This window comes from Anomaloglossus baeobatrachus, chromosome 1 (assembly GCF_048569485.1).
Source record: "Anomaloglossus baeobatrachus isolate aAnoBae1 chromosome 1, aAnoBae1.hap1, whole genome shotgun sequence".
NCBI lineage: Eukaryota > Metazoa > Chordata > Amphibia > Anura > Aromobatidae > Anomaloglossus > Anomaloglossus baeobatrachus.
This window is the reverse complement of record NC_134353.1, coordinates 3,275,591-3,295,832: the sequence shown is the minus strand read 5'-3', so window position 1 is coordinate 3,295,832 and position 20,242 is coordinate 3,275,591. Positions and strand designations below refer to the sequence as shown.

At 52.0% G+C, this 20,242-nt stretch overlaps 1 protein-coding gene across 1 annotated transcript in view; it reads right to left on the bottom strand.

The window, feature by feature from the left end:
• The window catches only part of LOC142303805 (uncharacterized), a 100,045-nt gene extending 82,418 nt beyond the window's left edge, over positions 1-17,627 (bottom strand). The window contains exon 1 of the mRNA XM_075345548.1: positions 17,490-17,627. Within this exon, the coding sequence (XP_075201663.1) occupies positions 17,490-17,575 (86 nt within the window). The 5' untranslated portion in view covers positions 17,576-17,627. The remainder of the gene's footprint in view (positions 1-17,489) is intronic.
• Between the last annotated feature and the right edge of the window lie 2,615 nt (positions 17,628-20,242).

Sequence of the window (20,242 nt, the reverse complement as noted above, 5' to 3'; positions counted from 1 at the left end):
TGTGGTATCGGTGCATTGTGCCTCGGCTGTGGTATCGGTGCATTGTGCCTCGGCTGTGGTATCCGTGCATTGTGCCTCGTCTGTGGTATCCGTGCATTGTGCCTGGGCTGTGGTATCGGTGCATTGTGCCTGGGCTGTGGTATCGGTGCATTGTGCCTCGGCTGTGGTATCGGTGCATTGTGTCTGGGCTGTGGTATCGGTGCATTGTGCCTGGGCTGTGGTATCGGTGCATTGTGCCTGGGCTGTGGTATCGGTGCATTGTGCCTCGTCTGTGGTATCGGTGCATTGTGCCTCGGCTGTGGTATCGGTGCATTGTGTCTGGGCTGTGGTATCGGTGCATTGTGCCTGGGCTGTGGTATCGGTGCATTGTGCCTGGGCTGTGGTATCGGTGCATTGTGCCTGGGCTGTGGTATCGGTGCATTGTGCCTGGGCTGTGGTATCGGTGCATTGTGCCTGGTCTGTGGTATCGGTGCATTGTGCCTCGTCTGTGGTATCGGTGCATTGTGCCTCGTCTGTGGTATCGGTGCATTGTGCCTCGTCTGTGGTATCGGTGCATTGTGCCTCGTCTGTGGTATCGGTGCATTGTGTCTGGGCTGTGGTATCGGTGCATTGTGTCTCGGCTGTGGTATCGGTGCATTGTGTCTGGGCTGTGGTATCGGTGCATTGTGCCTGGTCTGTGGTATCGGTGCATTGTGTCTGGTCTGTGGTATCGGTGCATTGTGCCTGGTCTGTGGTATCGGTGCATTGTGCCTGGTCTGTGGTATCGGTGCATTGTGTCTGGGCTGTGGTATCGGTGCATTGTGCCTGGGCTGTGGTATCGGTGCATTGTGCCTGGTCTGTGGTATCGGTGCATTGTGCCTCGTCTGTGGTATCGGTGCATTGTGCCTCGTCTGTGGTATCGGTGCATTGTGCCTGGGCTGTGGTATCGGTGCATTGTGCCTGGGCTGTGGTATCGGTGCATTGTGCCTCGTCTGTGGTATCGGTGCATTGTGCCTCGTCTGTGGTATCGGTGCATTGTGTCTGGGCTGTGGTATCGGTGCATTGTGTCTGGGCTGTGGTATCGGTGCATTGTGCCTGGTCTGTGGTATCGGTGCATTGTGCCTGGGCTGTGGTATCGGTGCATTGTGCCTGGGCTGTGGTATCGGTGCATTGTGCCTGGGCTGTGGTATCGGTGCATTGTGCCTGGGCTGTGGTATCGGTGCATTGTGTCTGGGCTGTGGTATCGGTGCATTGTGTCTGGGCTGTGGTATCGGTGCATTGTGTCTGGGCTGTGGTATCGGTGCATTGTGCCTCGTCTGTGGTATCGGTGCATTGTGCCTCGTCTGTGGTATCGGTGCATTGTGTCTGGGCTGTGGTATCGGTGCATTGTGCCTCGTCTGTGGTATCGGTGCATTGTGCCTCGTCTGTGGTATCGGTGCATTGTGCCTCGTCTGTGGTATCGGTGCATTGTGCCTCGTCTGTGGTATCGGTGCATTGTGCCTCGTCTGTGGTATCGGTGCATTGTGCCTCGTCTGTGGTATCGGTGCATTGTGTCTGGGCTGTGGTATCGGTGCATTGTGCCTCGTCTGTGGTATCGGTGCATTGTGCCTCGTCTGTGGTATCGGTGCATTGTGTCTGGGCTGTGGTATCGGTGCATTGTGCCTGGGCTGTGGTATCGGTGCATTGTGCCTGGGCTGTGGTATCGGTGCATTGTGCCTGGGCTGTGGTATCGGTGCATTGTGCCTCGTCTGTGGTATCGGTGCATTGTGCCTCGTCTGTGGTATCGGTGCATTGTGCCTCGTCTGTGGTATCGGTGCATTGTGCCTCGTCTGTGGTATCGGTGCATTGTGTCTGGGCTGTGGTATCGGTGCATTGTGCCTGGTCTGTGGTATCGGTGCATTGTGTCTGGGCTGTGGTATCGGTGCATTGTGTCTGGGCTGTGGTATCGGTGCATTGTGTCTGGGCTGTGGTATCGGTGCATTGTGCCTGGGCTGTGGTATCGGTGCATTGTGTCTGGGCTGTGGTATCGGTGCATTGTGTCTGGGCTGTGGTATCGGTGCATTGTGTCTGGGCTGTGGTATCGGTGCATTGTGTCTGGGCTGTGGTATCGGTGCATTGTGCCTGGTCTGTGGTATCGGTGCATTGTGTCTGGTCTGTGGTATCGGTGCATTGTGCCTGGTCTGTGGTATCGGTTCATTGTGCCTGGTCTGTGGTATCGGTGCATTGTGCCTGGTCTGTGGTATCGGTGCATTGTGTCTGGGCTGTGGTATCGGTGCATTGTGTCTGGTCTGTGGTATCGGTGCATTGTGCCTCGTCTGTGGTATCGGTGCATTGTGCCTCGTCTGTGGTATCGGTGCATTGTGCCTGGGCTGTGGTATCGGTGCATTGTGTCTGGGCTGTGGTATCGGTGCATTGTGTCTGGGCTGTGGTATCGGTGCATTGTGTCTGGGCTGTGGTATCGGTGCATTGTGCCTGGTCTGTGGTATCGGTGCATTGTGTCTGGGCTGTGGTATCGGTGCATTGTGTCTGGGCTGTGGTATCGGTGCATTGTGTCTGGGCTGTGGTATCGGTGCATTGTGTCTGGGCTGTGGTATCGGTGCATTGTGCCTGGGCTGTGGTATCGGTGCATTGTGCCTGGGCTGTGGTATCGGTGCATTGTGCCTGGGCTGTGGTATCGGTGCATTGTGCCTGGGCTGTGGTATCGGTGCATTGTGTCTCGTTTGTGGTATCGGTGCATTGTGTCTGGGCTGTGGTATCGGTGCATTGTGTCTGGGCTGTGGTATCGGTACATTGTGTCTGGGCTGTGGTATCGGTGCATTGTGCCTGGGCTGTGGTATCGGTGCATTGTGTCTCGTTTGTGGTATCGGTGCATTGTGCCTGGGCTGTGGTATCCGTGCATTGTGCCTCGTCTGTGGTATCCGTGCATTGTGCCTCGTCTGTGGTATCGGTGCATTGTGCCTCGTCTGTGGTATCCGTGCATTGTGTCTCGTTTGTGGTATCGGTGCATTGTGCCTCGTCTGTGGTATCGGTGCATTGTGCCTCGTCTGTGGTGTCGGTGCATTGTGCCTCGTCTGTGGTATCGGTGCATTGTGCCGGTGCCGGATGTTTCTGCGCGTCCTTGTTATGTATATATGTATTCCTTTGTATTGCGGCCTTGCCTTTATATATGGGCCTATAGTGTGCGGTGACATGACACGTCTCATATGTTGCGGTGACATGACACGTCTCATATGTTGCGGTGACATGACACGTCTCATATGTTGCGGTGACATGACACGTCTCATATGTTGCGGTGACATGACACGTCTCATATGTTGCGGTGACATGACACGTCTCATATGTTGCGGTGACATGACACGTCTCATATGTTGCGGTGACATGACACGTCTCATATGTTGCGGTGACATGACACGTCTCATATGTTGCGGTGACATGACACGTCTCATATGTTGCGGTGACATGACACGTCTCGTATGTTGCGGTGACATGACACGTCTCGTATGTTGCGGTGACATGACACGTCTCGTATGTTGCGGTGACATGACACGTCTCGTATGTTGCGGTGACATGACACGTCTCGTATGTTGCGGTGACATGACACGTCTCGTATGTTGCGGTGACATGACACGTCTCGTATGTTGCGGTGACAGGACACGTCTCGTATGTTGCGGTGACAGGACACGTCTCGTATGTTGCGGTGACAGGACACGTCTCGTATGTTGCGGTGACATGACACGTCTCGTATGTTGCGGTGACATGACACGTCTCGTATGTTGCGGTGACATGACACGTCTCATATGTTGCGGTGACATGACACGTCTCGTATGTTGCGGTGACATGACACGTCTCGTATGTTGCGGTGACATGACACGTCTCGTATGTTGCAGTGACATGACACGTCTCATATGTTGCAGTGACATGACACGTCTCATATGTTGCGGTGACATGACACGTCTCATATGTTGCGGTGACATGACACGTCTCGTATGTTGCGGTGACATGACACGTCTCGTATGTTGCGGTGACATGACACGTCTCATATGTTGCGGTGACATGACACGTCTCATATGTTGCGGTGACATGACACGTCTCGTATGTTGCGGTGACTTGTGGGGTTCGGTTTTATTATTGTTTGACCTCTGTGTATTGTAAATGGTTTTATTATAGTTTTGGGGTCTCTTTTGCTAAATAAAAATTGTTGTATTTGACGTAATATTTGGTGACCCCATTTTTCTACAGCGTCTTGTTCTCGTGCATTGCTGTTATTATAGCTGTGCCTAATGGATCCCAACCATTATTATAGAGCTGCCCTCAAACGTGTCTTTTCCCAGACTCCGGGACAGGCCAAGGTAAGGAAGGCCGAAAACCACCGCCTCCGACCAAGAAACAAGATAAAACCTCAAAACTGGGCCAAGAAATGTCTGAAGACTGATTCTTCACAGGTTTTATGATGAAATGAGAGTGACTCTTGATGGGCAGATGGATGGGCCAGAGGCCGGATCAGTAAAGGGCAGCTCCACTCCGACTCAGACGCCAGCAAGGTGGAGGTGGGCACTGGTATGGGCTGGGATCAGCAAAGATCAACTTGTGGGTCCTTTTTGGGTTGAGGATGGAGTGAAGCTCAACTCCCAGACCTACTGCCAGTTTCTGGAAGACAACTCCTTCAAGCAGTGGTACAGGAAGAAGTCGGTATCAGGAAAAACATGATTTTCATGCAGGACAATGCTCCATCACATGCATCCAACTACTCCACAGCGTGGCTGGCCAGTAAAGGTCTAAAAGATGAAAAAATAATGACATGGCCCCCTTGTTCACCTGATCTGAACCCCATAGAGAACCTGTGGTCCCTCATAAAATGTGAGATCTACAGACAGGGAAAACAGTACACCTCTGGCAGCAGTGTCTGGAGGCTGTGGTGTCTGGAGTCTGTGGTGGCTGGAGGCTGCGGTGGCTGGAGGCTGCGGTGGCTGGAGGCTGCGGTGGCTGGAGGCTGCGGTGGCTGGAGGCTGCGGTGGCTGGAGGCTGCTGCATGCAATGTTGATGGTAACAGATCAAGCAATGACAGGATCTATGGATGGAGGCTGCTGAGGGTCATCAGAAAGAAAGGGGGTGATATATATATTGGGCACTCATTTTTGGGGTTTTGTTTTTGCAGTCAGGAATGTTTATCTCTATATTTTGTACAGTTATATTGGTTTCCTGGTGACAATAAACAAGTGATGGGAATAGATTTGGTTTTTATGAAGTTGCCTAATAATTCTGCACAGTAATAGTCACCTGCACAGACAGATCCTCCTAAGAAGCCAAATCTAAACCCCTCCAACTGCCAAATCTAAACCCCTCCAACTGCCAAATCTAAACCCCTCCAACTGCCAAAATATTAACTCCTCCAACTGCCAAAAATATTAAGCTTTGATATTTATGAGTCTTTTGGGTGATTGAGAACATAGCTGTGATCAATAATAAAAAAATCCTGTAAAATACAACTTGCCTAATAATTCTGCACACGGTGTGTATTGTGTGAATTTGTTGTAACAGATAGAATTGCCTCCATCAGATCGTCCTCCGCAGATGACCTCGAATCTGACCTAATAATGTTAGGGCCGGAGAATGACCTCTCTACAGTAACTGGGGCTGGAGGCAAAACCGTAACCACACGGGCAACATCTCTAACAATCTCCGGGTGTAAAGGAATTGCCTCATGCACAGGAAGTTTTGATGAACAGTTGGATTTTTCTATTTCTTTTAGAGCAAGTGAAAAATATTACTGACATCTGCCGCTATAGGAGACGCAGTGACATCTGGTCAATCTGCCGCTATAGGAGACGCAGTGACATCTGGCCAATCTGTTGCTATAGGAGACGCAGTGACATCTGGCCAATCTGCTGCTATAGGAGACGCAGTGACATCTGGCCAATCTGCTGCTATAGGAGACGCAGTGACATCTGGCCAATCTGCCGCTATAGGAGACGCAGTGACATCCGGCCAATCTGCCGCTATAGGAGACGCAGTGACATCCGGCCAATCTGCCGCTATAGGAGACGCAGTGACATCCGGCCAATCTGCCGCTATAGGAGACGCAGTGACATCTGGTCAATCTGTTGCTATAGGAGACGCAGTGACATCTGGCCAATCTGCTGCTATAGGAGACGGAGTGACATCTGGTCAATCTGCTGCTATAGGAGACGGGGTGACATCTGGCCAATCTGCTGCTATAGGAGACGGGGTGACATCTGGCCAATCTGCTGCTATAGGAGACGGGGTGACATCTGGCCAATCTGCTGCTATAGGAGACGGGGTGACATCTGGCCAATCTGCTGCTATAGGAGACGGGGTGACATCTGGCCAATCTGCTGCTATAGGAGACGCGGTGACATCTGGTCAATCTGTTGCTATAGGAGACGCAGTGACATCTGGTCAATCTGTTGCTATAGGAGACGCAGTGACATCTGGTCAATCTGTTGCTATAGGAGACGCAGTGACATCTGGCCAATCTGCTGCTATAGGAGACGCAGTGACATCTGGCCAATCTGTTGCTATAGGAGACGGAGTGACATCTGGCCAATCTGCCGCTATAGGAGACGCAGTGACATCTGGTCAATCTGTTGCTATAGGAGACGCAGTGACATCTGGTCAATCTGTTGCTATAGGAGACGCAGTGACATCTGGTCAATCTGTTGCTATAGGAGACGCAGTGACATCCGGCCAATCTGCTGCTATAGGAGACGCAGTGACTTCTGGACAATCTGCTGCTATAGGAGACGCAGTGACATCTGGCCAATCTGCCGCTATAGGAGACGGAGTGAAATCTGGCCAATCTGCTGCTATAGGAGACGCAGTGACATCTGGTCAATCTGCTGCTATAGGAGACGGAGTGACATCTTTTTCCTTGCGGCAACGCTTTGCTGCTCCATGTCATCCAAATACTTGTCAAAGTTAGACTCCTCATCTGATGAGGATGAAGATATGGCAGCAGTAGCACTGTCCGGACCCAAGTCCTCTTGTGCCTGGCAGTCCTGGAGCCGCTCATCCTAACTGCTACCTCAGTCAGAGCTTCTTTTCCTTTAGTAAGCTGTTGATCATCAAGCAGTATACGATGACTTGGGTCCACATAAACAGCTGCCAGAAGAATTTTATTTTCCAATAGCTGTGTCTCTCCCTTTCATTGAAGCAGAAATGCCATCTGCGATTAAACCTCCTCTTTGGGACAGGCAAAATAGCAAGTTCTTCCACTCCCTTATGAAAATGCCAGGAGTTAACTCCTCAGCTTGTAATTTTTTAGTCATGGTTAATGGGTCATTAAGCAATTCCTTCAATTCAGCCACCTGTGTCCATTCACCTTCATTTAGGGTTACCTGAGGCTTCACCATATCTATAAGAATCGATTTTAGTTCAAGCAATCGCTCAGTCATTAAATAAGTGCTGCCTCACCGAGTGGCTTGATCGACAATTGCTCCTTTCCCAGCACGTCTCTTCAAGATGGAATCAATTTTAGGGGTTCTGGCGGCAATAACCAATTTCCTCACTTTTCCAATCAGATTTCCAGCATGCCCCTCTTGCAGACTCTCTCTTATTGCCGGCCGCAGCGTGTGCACAACACAGCGCATGTGATGAATAGGAAAGTGTTCTGAAGCAGCTTCAGCAAGATCATGATAATAATGTAATATCCGTTTGTTCCTCAGTTACAGGAGCAGCGCTGTGGCTCCATCTCACACATACTCCGACTCCACAGCCCTGGTGTAAAGTCTCCACAACATCCCCCACCCCACAGTGAAGCCTGGCGGGGGCAGCATTGAGATCTGCTTCATGACAGAAAGAACAGGGGCTTTTGCCAAGTGGGAGGGGATTATGGACAGAAAAAATAGACAATTTTACATCAGAACCTTCCGGCCTCTGCTAAAAAGCTGGAGATGAGGAGGAATTTTACCTCTCAGTACAACGACCCTGGGGGATGTCCAAATCACCATAAGAAGAAGAAAAAGGACGATTCACCAGAAGAAGATGGGGGGTCCTGGAACAGCCTCGCCACCAGGAGAAGATGGGGGGTCCTGGAACAGCCTCGCCACCAGGAGAAGATGGGGGGTCCTGGAACAGCCTCCCCACCAGGAGAAGATGGGGGTCCTGGAACAGCCTCACCACCAGGAGAAGATGGGGGGTCCTGGAACAGCCTCGCCACCAGGAGAAGATGGGGGGTCCTGGAACAGCCTCACCACCAGGAGAAGATAGGGGTCCTGGAACGGCCTCACCACCAGGAGAAGATGGGGGGTCCTGGAACGGCTGAGCAAAGTCCTAGTGACCTGAAGAGGATGCTGTACCCAGGAGACACCCTGCAATCTGACAGAGGAAGAGCCAGCAAAGACCGGCAATTGTAGAAGTGAAAGACCCCGGACCCAAAATCACTGAACCCGTCATAAATTCAAAGGGAACGCCACCAAAGTATTCATGTAAGGGTGTGCAGATTTATGCAAACACATTATTTCACTTTATTTCTCTTTTCAGTGGATTTGTACAGATTATGGGAAACATTAAAATAGTCCTGAAATGATTCTTCTACATGACAAAGAGACAGACGACAGGGAAAGAGACAGACGACAGGGAAAGAGACAGACGACAGGGAAAGAGACAGACGACAGGGAAAGAGACAGACGACAGGGAAAGAGACAGACGACAGGGAAAGAGACAGACGACAGGGAAAGAGACAGACGACAGGGAAAGAGACAGACGACAGGGAAAGAGACAGACGACAGGGAAAGAGACAGACGACAGGGAAAGAGACAGACGACAGGGAAAGAGACAGACGACAGGGAAAGAGACAGACGACAGGGAAAGAGACAGACGACAGGGAAAGAGACAGACGACAGGGAAAGAGACAGACGACAGGGAAAGAGACAGACGACAGGGAAAGAGACAGACGACAGGGAAAGAGACAGACGACAGGGAAAGAGACAGACGACAGGGAAAGAGACAGACGACAGGGAAAGAGACAGACGACAGGGAAAGAGACAGACGACAGGGAAAGAGACAGACGACAGGGAAAGAGACAGACGACAGGGAAAGAGACAGACGACAGGGAAAGAGACAGACGACAGGGAAAGAGACAGACGACAGGGAAAGAGACAGACGACAGGGAAAGAGACAGACGACAGGGAAAGAGACAGACGACAGGGAAAGAGACAGACGACAGGGAAAGAGACAGACGACAGGGAAAGAGACAGACGACAGGGAAAGAGACAGACGACAGGGAAAGAGACAGACGACAGGGAAAGAGACAGACGACAGGGAAAGAGACAGACGACAGGGAAAGAGACAGACGACAGGGAAAGAGACAAACGACAGGGAAAGAGACAGACGACAGGGAAAGAGACAGACGACAGGGACAGAGACAGACGACAGGGACAGAGACAGACGACAGGGACAGAGACAGACGACAGGGACAGAGACAGACGACAGGGACAGAGACAGACGACAGGGACAGAGACAGACGACAGGGAAAGAGACAGACGACAGGGAAAGAGACAGACGACAGGGAAAGAGACAGACGACAGGGAAAGAGACAGACGACAGGGAAAGAGACAGACGACAGGGAAAGAGACAGACGACAGGGAAAGAGACAGACGACAGGGAAAGAGACAGACGACAGGGAAAGAGACAGACGACAGGGAAAGAGACAGACGACAGGGAAAGAGACAGACGACAGGGAAAGAGACAGACGACAGGGAAAGAGACAGACGACAGGGAAAGAGACAGACGACAGGGAAAGAGACAGACGACAGGGAAAGAGACAGACGACAGGGAAAGAGACAGACGACAGGGAAAGAGACAGACGACAGGGAAAGAGACAGACGACAGGGAAAGAGACAGACGACAGGGAAAGAGACAGACGACAGGGAAAGAGACAGACGACAGGGAAAGAGACAGACGACAGGGAAAGAGACAGACGACAGGGAAAGAGACAGACGACAGGGAAAGAGACAGACGACAGGGAAAGAGACAGACGACAGGGAAAGAGACAGACGACAGGGAAAGAGACAGACGACAGGGAAAGAGACAGACGACAGGGAAAGAGACAGACGACAGGGAAAGAGACAGACGACAGGGAAAGAGACAGACGACAGGGAAAGAGACAGACGACAGGGAAAGAGACAGACGACAGGGAAAGAGACAGACGACAGGGAAAGAGACAGACGACATGGAAAGAGACAGACGACAGGGAAAGAGACAGACGACAGGGAAAGAGACAGACGACAGGGAAAGAGACAGACGACAGGGAAAGAGACAGACGACAGGGAAAGAGACAGACGACAGGGAAAGAGACAGACGACAGGGAAAGAGACAGACGACAGGGAAAGAGACAGACGACAGGGAAAGAGACAGACGACAGGGAAAGAGACAGACGACAGGGAAAGAGACAGACGACAGGGAAAGAGACAGACGACAGGGAAAGAGACAGACGACAGGGAAAGAGACAGACGACAGGGAAAGAGACAGACGACAGGGAAAGAGACAGACGACAGGGAAAGAGACAGACGACAGGGAAAGAGACAGACGACAGGGAAAGAGACAGACGACAGGGAAAGAGACAGACGACAGGGAAAGAGACAGACGACAGGGAAAGAGACAGAGAGAGACAGAGAGATATATACAGAGGGGGAGACAGACAGAGAATGGGAGAGAAACAGAGACAGTTACTATCCCGGGCAGCGCCGGGTGCTATGTTGTGGCGAAATTTTAACCACGCGCGTTCCAATTTACCAATGAATTTTGCCCCTATCTACATAATGGGGAAAAAGTGAAACGAAAAGTGTTGGGGGCAAATTGACAGTTCCAGATGTGAACAAGGGGAACTTCAAGAATGAGAGCGATGGCACCAAAGAGTATATACCGTACAGTTCCTAAGGTGGGGCCCGACATGGGATACTCACCACACTCGGGGATATGAACACACACACACAATGCGCCACACACTACCACGTGCTTGAACACATATACCACCCTCAGCACACATCTCACCACACATACACCAACCTCACCACATAATCGCCCTAAACACACACAAGTCTGGTACATATACCACCCTCAGCACACATCTCACCACACATACACCAACCTCACCACATAATCACCCTAAACACACACAAGTCTGGTACATATACCACCCTCAGCACACATCTCACCACACATACACCAACCTCACCACATAATCACCCTAAACACACACAAGTCTGGTACATATACCCCCCTCAGCACACATCTCACCACACATACACCAACCTCCCCACATAATCGCCCTAAACACACACAAGTCTGGTACATATACCACCCTCAGCACACATCTCACCACACATACACCAACCTCACCACATAATCGCCCTAAACACACACAAGTCTGGTACATATACCACCCTCAGCACACATCTCACCACACATACACCAGCCTCACCACATAATCGCCCTAAACACACACAAGTCTGGTACATATACCACCCTCAGCACACATCTCACCACACATACACCAACCTCACCACATAATCGCCCTAAACACACACAAGTATGGTACATATACCACCCTCAGCACACATCTCACCACACACACACCAACCTCACCACATAATCACCCTAAACACACACAAGTCTGGTACATATACCACCCTCAGCACACATCTCACCACACATACACCAGCCTCGCCACATAATCGCCCTAAACACACACAAGTCTGGTACATATACCACCCTCAGCACACATCTCACCACACATACACCAGCCTCACCACATAATCGCCCTAAACACACACAAGTCTGGTACATATACCACCCTCAGCACACATCTCACCACACATACACCAACCTCACCACATAATCACCCTAAACACACACAAGTCTGGTACATATGCCGCCCTCAGCACACATCTCACCACACATACACCAACCTCACCACATAATCACCCTAAACACACACAAGTCTGGTACATATACCACCCTCAGCACACATCTCATCACACATACACCAACCTCACCACATAATCACCCTAAACACACACAAGTCTGGTACATATACCACCCTCAGCACACATCTCATCACACATACACCAACCTCACCACATAATCACCCTAAACACACACAAGTCTGGTACATATACCACCCTCAGCACACATCTCACCACACATACACCAGCCTCACCACATAATCACCCTAAACACACACAAGTCTGGTACATATACCACCCTCAGCACACATCTCACCACACATACACCAGCCTGGCCACATAATCGCCCTAAACACACACAAGTCTGGTACATATACCACCATCAGCACACATCTCACCACACATACACCAACCTCGCCACATAATCACCCTAAACACACACAAGTCTGGTACATATACCACCCTCAGCACACACCTCACCACACACACACCAACCTCACCACATAATCACCCTAAACACACACAAGTCTGGTACATATACCACCCTCAGCACACATCTCACCACACACACACCAACCTCACCACATAATCACCCTAAACACACACAAGTCTGGTACATATACCACCCTCAGCACACATCTCACCACACACACACCAACCTCACCACATAATTACCCTAAACACACACAAGTCTGGTACATATACCACCCTCAGCACACACCTCACCACACACACACCAACCTCACCACATAATCACCCTAACACACACAAGTCTGGTACATATACCACCCTCAGCACACACCTCACCACACACACACACCAACCTCACCACATAATCACCCTAACACACACAAGTCTGGTACATATACCACCCTCAGCACACATCTCACCACACACACACCAACCTCACCACATAATCACCCTAAACACACACAAGTCTGGTACATATACCACCCTCAGCACACATCTCACCACACACACACCAACCTCACCACATAATCACCCTAAACACACACAAGTCTGGTATATATACCACCCTCAGCACACATCTCACCACACACACACCAACCTCACTACATAATCACCCTAAACACACACAAGTCTGGTACATATACCACCCTCAGCACACATCTCACCACACATACACCAACCTCACCACATAATCGCCCTAAACACACACAAGTCTGGTACATATACCACCCTCAGCACACATCTCACCACACATACACCAGCCTCGCCACATAATCGCCCTAAACACACACAAGTCTGGTACATATACCACCCTCAGCACACATCTCACCACACATACACCAACCTCACCACATAATCACCCTAAACACACACAAGTCTGGTACATATACCACCCTCAGCACACACCTCACCACACACACACCAACCTCACCACATAATCGCCCTAAACACACACAAGTCTGGTACATATACCACCCTCAGCACACATCTCACCACACATACACCAACCTCACCACATAATCACCCTAAACACACACAAGTCTGGTACATATACCACCCTCAGCACACATCTCACCACACATACACCAACCTCACCACATAATCACCCTAAACACACACAAGTCTGGTACATATACCACCCTCAGCACACATCTCACCACACATACACCAACCTCACCACATAATCGCCCTAAACACACACAAGTCTGGTACATATACCACCCTCAGCACACACCTCACCACACATACACCAACCTCCCCACATAATCACCCTAAACACACACAAGTCTGGTACATATACCACCCTCAGCACACACCTCACCACACACACACCAACCTCACCACATAATCACCCTAAACACACACAAGTCTGGTACATATACCACCCTCAGCACACATCTCACCACACACACACCAACCTCACCACATAATCACCCTAAACACACACAAGTCTGGTACATATACCACCCTCAGCACACATCTCACCACACATACACCAACCTCACCACATAATCACCCTAAACACACACAAGTCTGGTACATATACCACCCTCAGCACACATCTCACCACACACACACCAACCTCACCACATAATCACCCTAAACACACACAAGTCTGGTACATATACCACCCTCAGCACACACCTCACCACACACACACCAACCTCACCACATAATCACCCTAACACACACAAGTCTGGTACATATACCACCCTCAGCACACATCTCACCACACACACACCAACCTCACCACATAATCACCCTAAACACACACAAGTCTGGTACATATACCACCCTCAGCACACATCTCACCACACACACACCAACCTCACCACATAATCACCCTAAACACACACAAGTCTGGTACATATACCACCCTCAGCACACACCTCACCACACACACACACCAACCTCACCACATAATCGCCCTAAACACACACAAGTCTGGTACATATACCACCCTCAGCACACATCTCACCACACACACACCAAACCTCACCACATAATCACCCTAAACACACACAAGTCTGGTACATATACCACCCTCAGCACACATCTCACCACACATACACCAACCTCACCACATAATCGCCCTAAACACACACAAGTCTGGTACATATACCACCCTCAGCACACATCTCACCACACACACACCAACCTCACCACATAATCACCCTAACACACACAAGTCTGGTACATATACCACCCTCAGCACACATCTCACCACACACACACCAACCTCACCACATAATCACCCTAAACACACACAAGTCTGGTATATATACCACCCTCAGCACACATCTCACCACACACACACCAACCTCACCACATAATCACCCTAAACACACACAAGTCTGGTACATATACCACCCTCAGCACACATCTCACCACACACACACACCAACCTCACCACATAATCACCCTAAACACACACAAGTCTGGTATATATACCACCCTCAGCACACATCTCACCACACATACACCAGCCTCACCACATAATCACCCTAAACACACACTGGTATTACTATATGTATACAGCACAGTACAGGCATCTATAGGTGAGCACTCCTCTATATGTATACAGCACAGTACAGGCATCTATAGGTGAGCACTCCTCTATATGTATACAGCACAGTACAGACATCTATAGGTAAGCGCTCCTCTATATGTATACAGCACAGTACAGACATCTATAGGTGAGCACTCCTCTATATGTATACAGCACAGTACAGACATCTATAGGTGAGCACTCCTCTATATGTATACAGCACAGTACAGACATCTATAGGTAAGCGCTCCTCTATATGTATACAGCACAGCACAGACATCTATAGGTGAGCACTCCTCTATATGTATACAGCACAGTACAGACATCTATAGGTAAGCGCTCCTCTATATGTATACAGCACAGCACAGACATCTATAGGTGAGCACTCCTCTATATGTATACAGCACAGTACAGACATCTATAGGTGAGCACTCCTCTATATGTATACAGCACAGTCCAGACATCTATAGGTGAGCGCTCTTCTATATGTATACAGCACAGACATCTATAGGTGAGCACTCCTCTATATGTATACAGCACAGTACAGACATCTATAGGTAAGCGCTCCTCTATATGTATACAGCACAGCACAGACATCTATAGGTGAGCACTCCTCTATATGTATACAGCACAGTACAGACATCTATAGGTGAGCACTCCTCTATATGTATACAGCACAGTCCAGACATCTATAGGTGAGCGCTCTTCTATATGTATACAGCACAGACATCTATAGGTGAGCACTCCTCTATATGTATACAGCACAGTACAGACATCTATAGGTAAGCGCTCCTCTATATGTATACAGCACAGCACAGACATCTATAGGTGAGCACTCCTCTATATGTATACAGCACAGTACAGACATCTATAGGTGAGCGCTCCTCTATATGTATACAGCACAGTACAGACATCTATAGGTGAGCACTCCTCTATATGTATACAGCACAGTACAGACATCTATAGGTGAGCACTCCTCTATATGTATACAGTACAGACATCTATAGGTGAGCGCTCCTCTATATGTATACAGCACAGTACAGACATCTATAGGTGAGCACTCCTCTATATGTATACAGTACAGACATCTATAGGTGAGCGCTCCTCTATATGTATACAGCACAGTACAGACATCTATAGGTGAGCACTCCTCTATATGTATACAGTACAGACATCTATAGGTGAGCGCTCCTCTATATGTATACAGCACAGTACAGACATCTATAGGTGAGCGCTCCTCTATATGTACACCCCCCCAGTACCAGCACCAGTATACCCCAATACTAGTATACCCCCAGCACCAGTACCACCCCCAGTACCAGCACCACCCCCAGTACCAGCACCAGTATACCCCCAGTACCAGCACAAGTATACCCCCAGTACTAGTATACCCCCAGCACCAGTATACTCCCAGCACCAGTATACTCCCAGCACCAGTATACTCCCAGCACCAGTATAGCACCAGTATAGCACCAGTATACCCCCAGCACCAGCACAAGTATACCCCCAGTACCAGCACCAGTATACCCCCAGCACCAGTATAGCACAAGTATACCCCCAGTACCAGCACAAGTATACCCCCAGTACCAGCACAAGTACACCCCCAGCACCAGTATAGCACAAGTATACCCCCAGTACCAGCACCAGTATACCCCCAGCACCAGTATACCACAAGTATACCCCCAGCACCAGCACAAGTATACCCCCAGTACCAGCACCAGTATACCCCCAGCAGTACCAGTACACCCCCAGCATACTCCCCGTACCAGCACCAGTATACCACCAGTACCAGTACACCCCCAGTACCAGCACCAGTATAACCCCAGTACCAGCACCAGTATAACCCCAGTACCAGCACCAGTATAACCCCAGTACCAGTACACCCCCAGTACCAGTACACCCCCAGTACCAGTACACCCCCAGTACCAGCACACCCCCAGTACCAGCACACCCCCAGTACCAGCATAACCCCAGTACCAGTACAGTACACCCCCAGTACCAGTAAACCTCCAGTACCAGCACCAGTATACCACCAGCACCAGTACACCCCCAGTACCAGCACCAGTACACCCCCCCCCAGCACCAGTACACCCCCCCCCAGCACCAGTACACCCCCCCCCCAGCACCAGTACACCCCCCCCCCAGCACCAGTACACCCCCCCCAGCACCAGTACACCCCCCCCCAGCACCAGTACACCCCCCCCCCAGCACCAGTACACCCCCCCCCCCCAGCACCAGTACACCCCCCCCCCAGCACCAGTACACCCCCCCCCAGCACCAGTACACCCCCCCCAGCACCAGTACACCCCCCCCAGCACCAGTACATCCCCCAGCACCAGCATACCCCCCACAGCACCAACATACCCCCCACAGCACCAGTACACCCCCCCAGCACCAGTACACCCCCCAGCACCAGTACACCCCCCCCTCAGCACCAGTACACCCCCCCCCCCAGCACCAGTACATCCCCCAGCACCAGCATACCCCCCACAGCACCAGTACACCCCCCACAGCACCAGTACACCCCCCAGCAATAGTACACCCCCCAGCAGCAGCCCCATGCTCACCAGTCGGCAGAGCTCCGGTCGCTGAGGATATCCTCCTTGGCAGTGATGAGGGACAGGCTGTAGGTGTCCAGGTTCAGGGCCGTCATGTCATCAGGTCAGGGTGACTGTGAGAAGCTGCTCACAATGTCTGCACCGAGCCTCTCCTCCTCCTCCTCCTGCAGCCGCCCCCCTCCCCCCGCGCCCCGTCCCCTCCTCCTCCTCCTCTCCGGCCTCAAAACTTTCTCCACACCGGCAATCACTGCCACAACTTTCTCCACTCAAGGTGCCCGAGACCTCCCGCCCTGCTCCCTACTCACTGACTGTCTCCTCCTGCTCCCTACTCACTGACTGTCTCCTCCTGCTCCCTACTCACTGACTGTCTCCTCCTGCTCCCTACTCACTGACTGTCTCCTCCCGCCCTGCTCCCTACTCACTGACTGTCTCCTCCTGCTCCCTACTCACTGACTGTCTCCTCCTGCTCCCTACTCACTGACTGTCTCCTCCTGCTCCCTACTCACTGACTGTCTCCTCCCGCCCTGCTCCCTACTCACTGACTGTCTCCTCCTGCTCCCTACTCACTGACTGTCTCCTCCTGCTCCCTACTCACTGACTGTCTCCTCCTGCTCCCTACTCACTGACTGTCTCCTCCTGCTCCCTACTCACTGACTGTCTCCTCCCGCCCTGCTCCCTACTCACTGACTGTCTCCTCCTGCTCCCTACTCACTGACTGTCTCCTCCTGCTCCCTACTCACTGACTGTCTCCTCCCGCCCTGCTCCCTACTCACTGACTGTCTCCTCCCGCCCTGCTCCCTACTCACTGACTGTCTCCTCCTGCTCCCTACTCACTGACTGTCTCCTCCTGCTCCCTACTCACTGACTGTCTCCTCCTGCTCCCTACTCACTGACTGTCTCCTCCCGCCCTGCTCCCTACTCACTGACTGTCTCCTCCCGCCCTGCTCCCTACTCACTGACTGTCTCCTCCTGCTCCCTACTCACTGACTGTCTCCTCCCGCCCTGCTCCCTACTCACTGACTGTCTCCTCCTGCCCTGCTCCCTACTCACTGACTGTCTCCTCCTGCTCCCTACTCACTGACTGTCTCCTCCCGCCCTGCTCCCTACTCACTGACTGTCTCCTCCTGCCCTGCTCCCTACTCACTGACTGTCTCCTCCTGCTCCCTACTCACTGACTGTCTCCTCCCGCCCTGCTCCCTACTCACTGACTGTCTCCTCCTGCTCCCTACTCACTGACTGTCTCCTCCCGCCCTGCTCCCTACTCACTGACTGTCTCCTCCTGCCCTGCTCCCTACTCACTGACTGTCTCCTCCCGCTCCCTACTCACTGACTGTCTCCTCCCGCTCCCTACTCACTGACTGTCTCCTCCTGCTCCCTACTCACTGACTGTCTCCTCCTGCTCCCTACTCACTGACTGTCTCCTCCCGCCCTGCTCCCTACTCACTGACTGTCTCCTCCCCGCTCCCTACTCACTGACTGTCTCCTGCTCCCTACTCACTGACTGTCTCCTCCTGCTCCCTACTCACTGACTGTCTCCTCCCGCCCTGCTCCCTACTCACTGACTGTCTCCTCCCGCCCTGCTCCCTACTCACTGACTGTCTCCTCCTGCCCTGCTCCCTACTCACTGACTGTCTCCTCCCGCCCTGCTCCCTACTCACTGACTGTCTCCTCCCGCCCTGCTCCCTACTCACTGACTGTCTCCTCCCGCTCCCTACTCACTGACTGTCTCCTCCCGCCCCGCTCCCTACTCACTGACTGTCTCCTCCCGCCCTGCTCCCTACTCACTGACTGTCTCCTCCTGCCCTGCTCCCTACTCACTGACTGTCTCCTCCCGCTCCCTACTCACTGACTGTCTCCTCCCGCCCTGCTCCCTACTCACTGACTGTCTCCTCCCGCCCTGCTCCCTACTCACTGACTGTCTCCTCCTGCTCCCTACTCACTGACTGTCTCCTCCCGCCCTGCTCCCTACTCACTGACTGTCTCCTCCTGCCCTGCTCCCTACTCACTGACTGTCTCCTCCTGCTCCCTACTCACTGACTGTCTCCTCCTGCTCCCTACTCACTGACTGTCTCCTCCTGCTCCCTACTCACTGACTGTCTCCTCCTGCTCCCTACTCACTGACTGTCTCCTCCCGCCCTGCTCCCTACTCATTGACTGTCTCCTCCCGCCCTGCTCCCTACTCACTGACTGTCTCCTCCTGCTCCCTACTCACTGACTGTCTCCTCCTGCCCTGCTCCCTACTCACTGACTGTCTCCTCCCGCTCCCTACTCACTGACTGTCTCCTCCCGCTCCCTACTCACTGACTGTCTCCTCCCGCCCTGCTCCCTACTCACTGACTGTCTCCTCCCGCCCTGCTCCCTACTCACTGACTGTCTCCTCCCGCCCTGCACCCTACTCACTGACTGTCTCCTCCCGCCCTGCTCCCTACTCACTGACTGTCTCCTCCCGCCCTGCTCCCTACTCACTGACTGTCTCCTCCCGCTCCCTACTCACTGACTGTCTCCTCCCGCCCTGCTCCCTACTCACGGACTGTCTCCTCCTGCTCCCTACTCACTGACTGTCTCCTCCTGCTCCCTACTCACTGACTGTCTCCTCCTGCTCCCTACTCACTGACTGTCTCCTCCCGCCCTGCTCCCTACTCACTGACTGTCTCCTCCCGCCCTGCTCCCTACTCACTGACTGTCTCCTCCCGCCCTGCTCCCTACTCACTGACTGTCTCCTCCTGCCCTGCTCCCTACTCACTGACTGTCTCCTCCCGCCC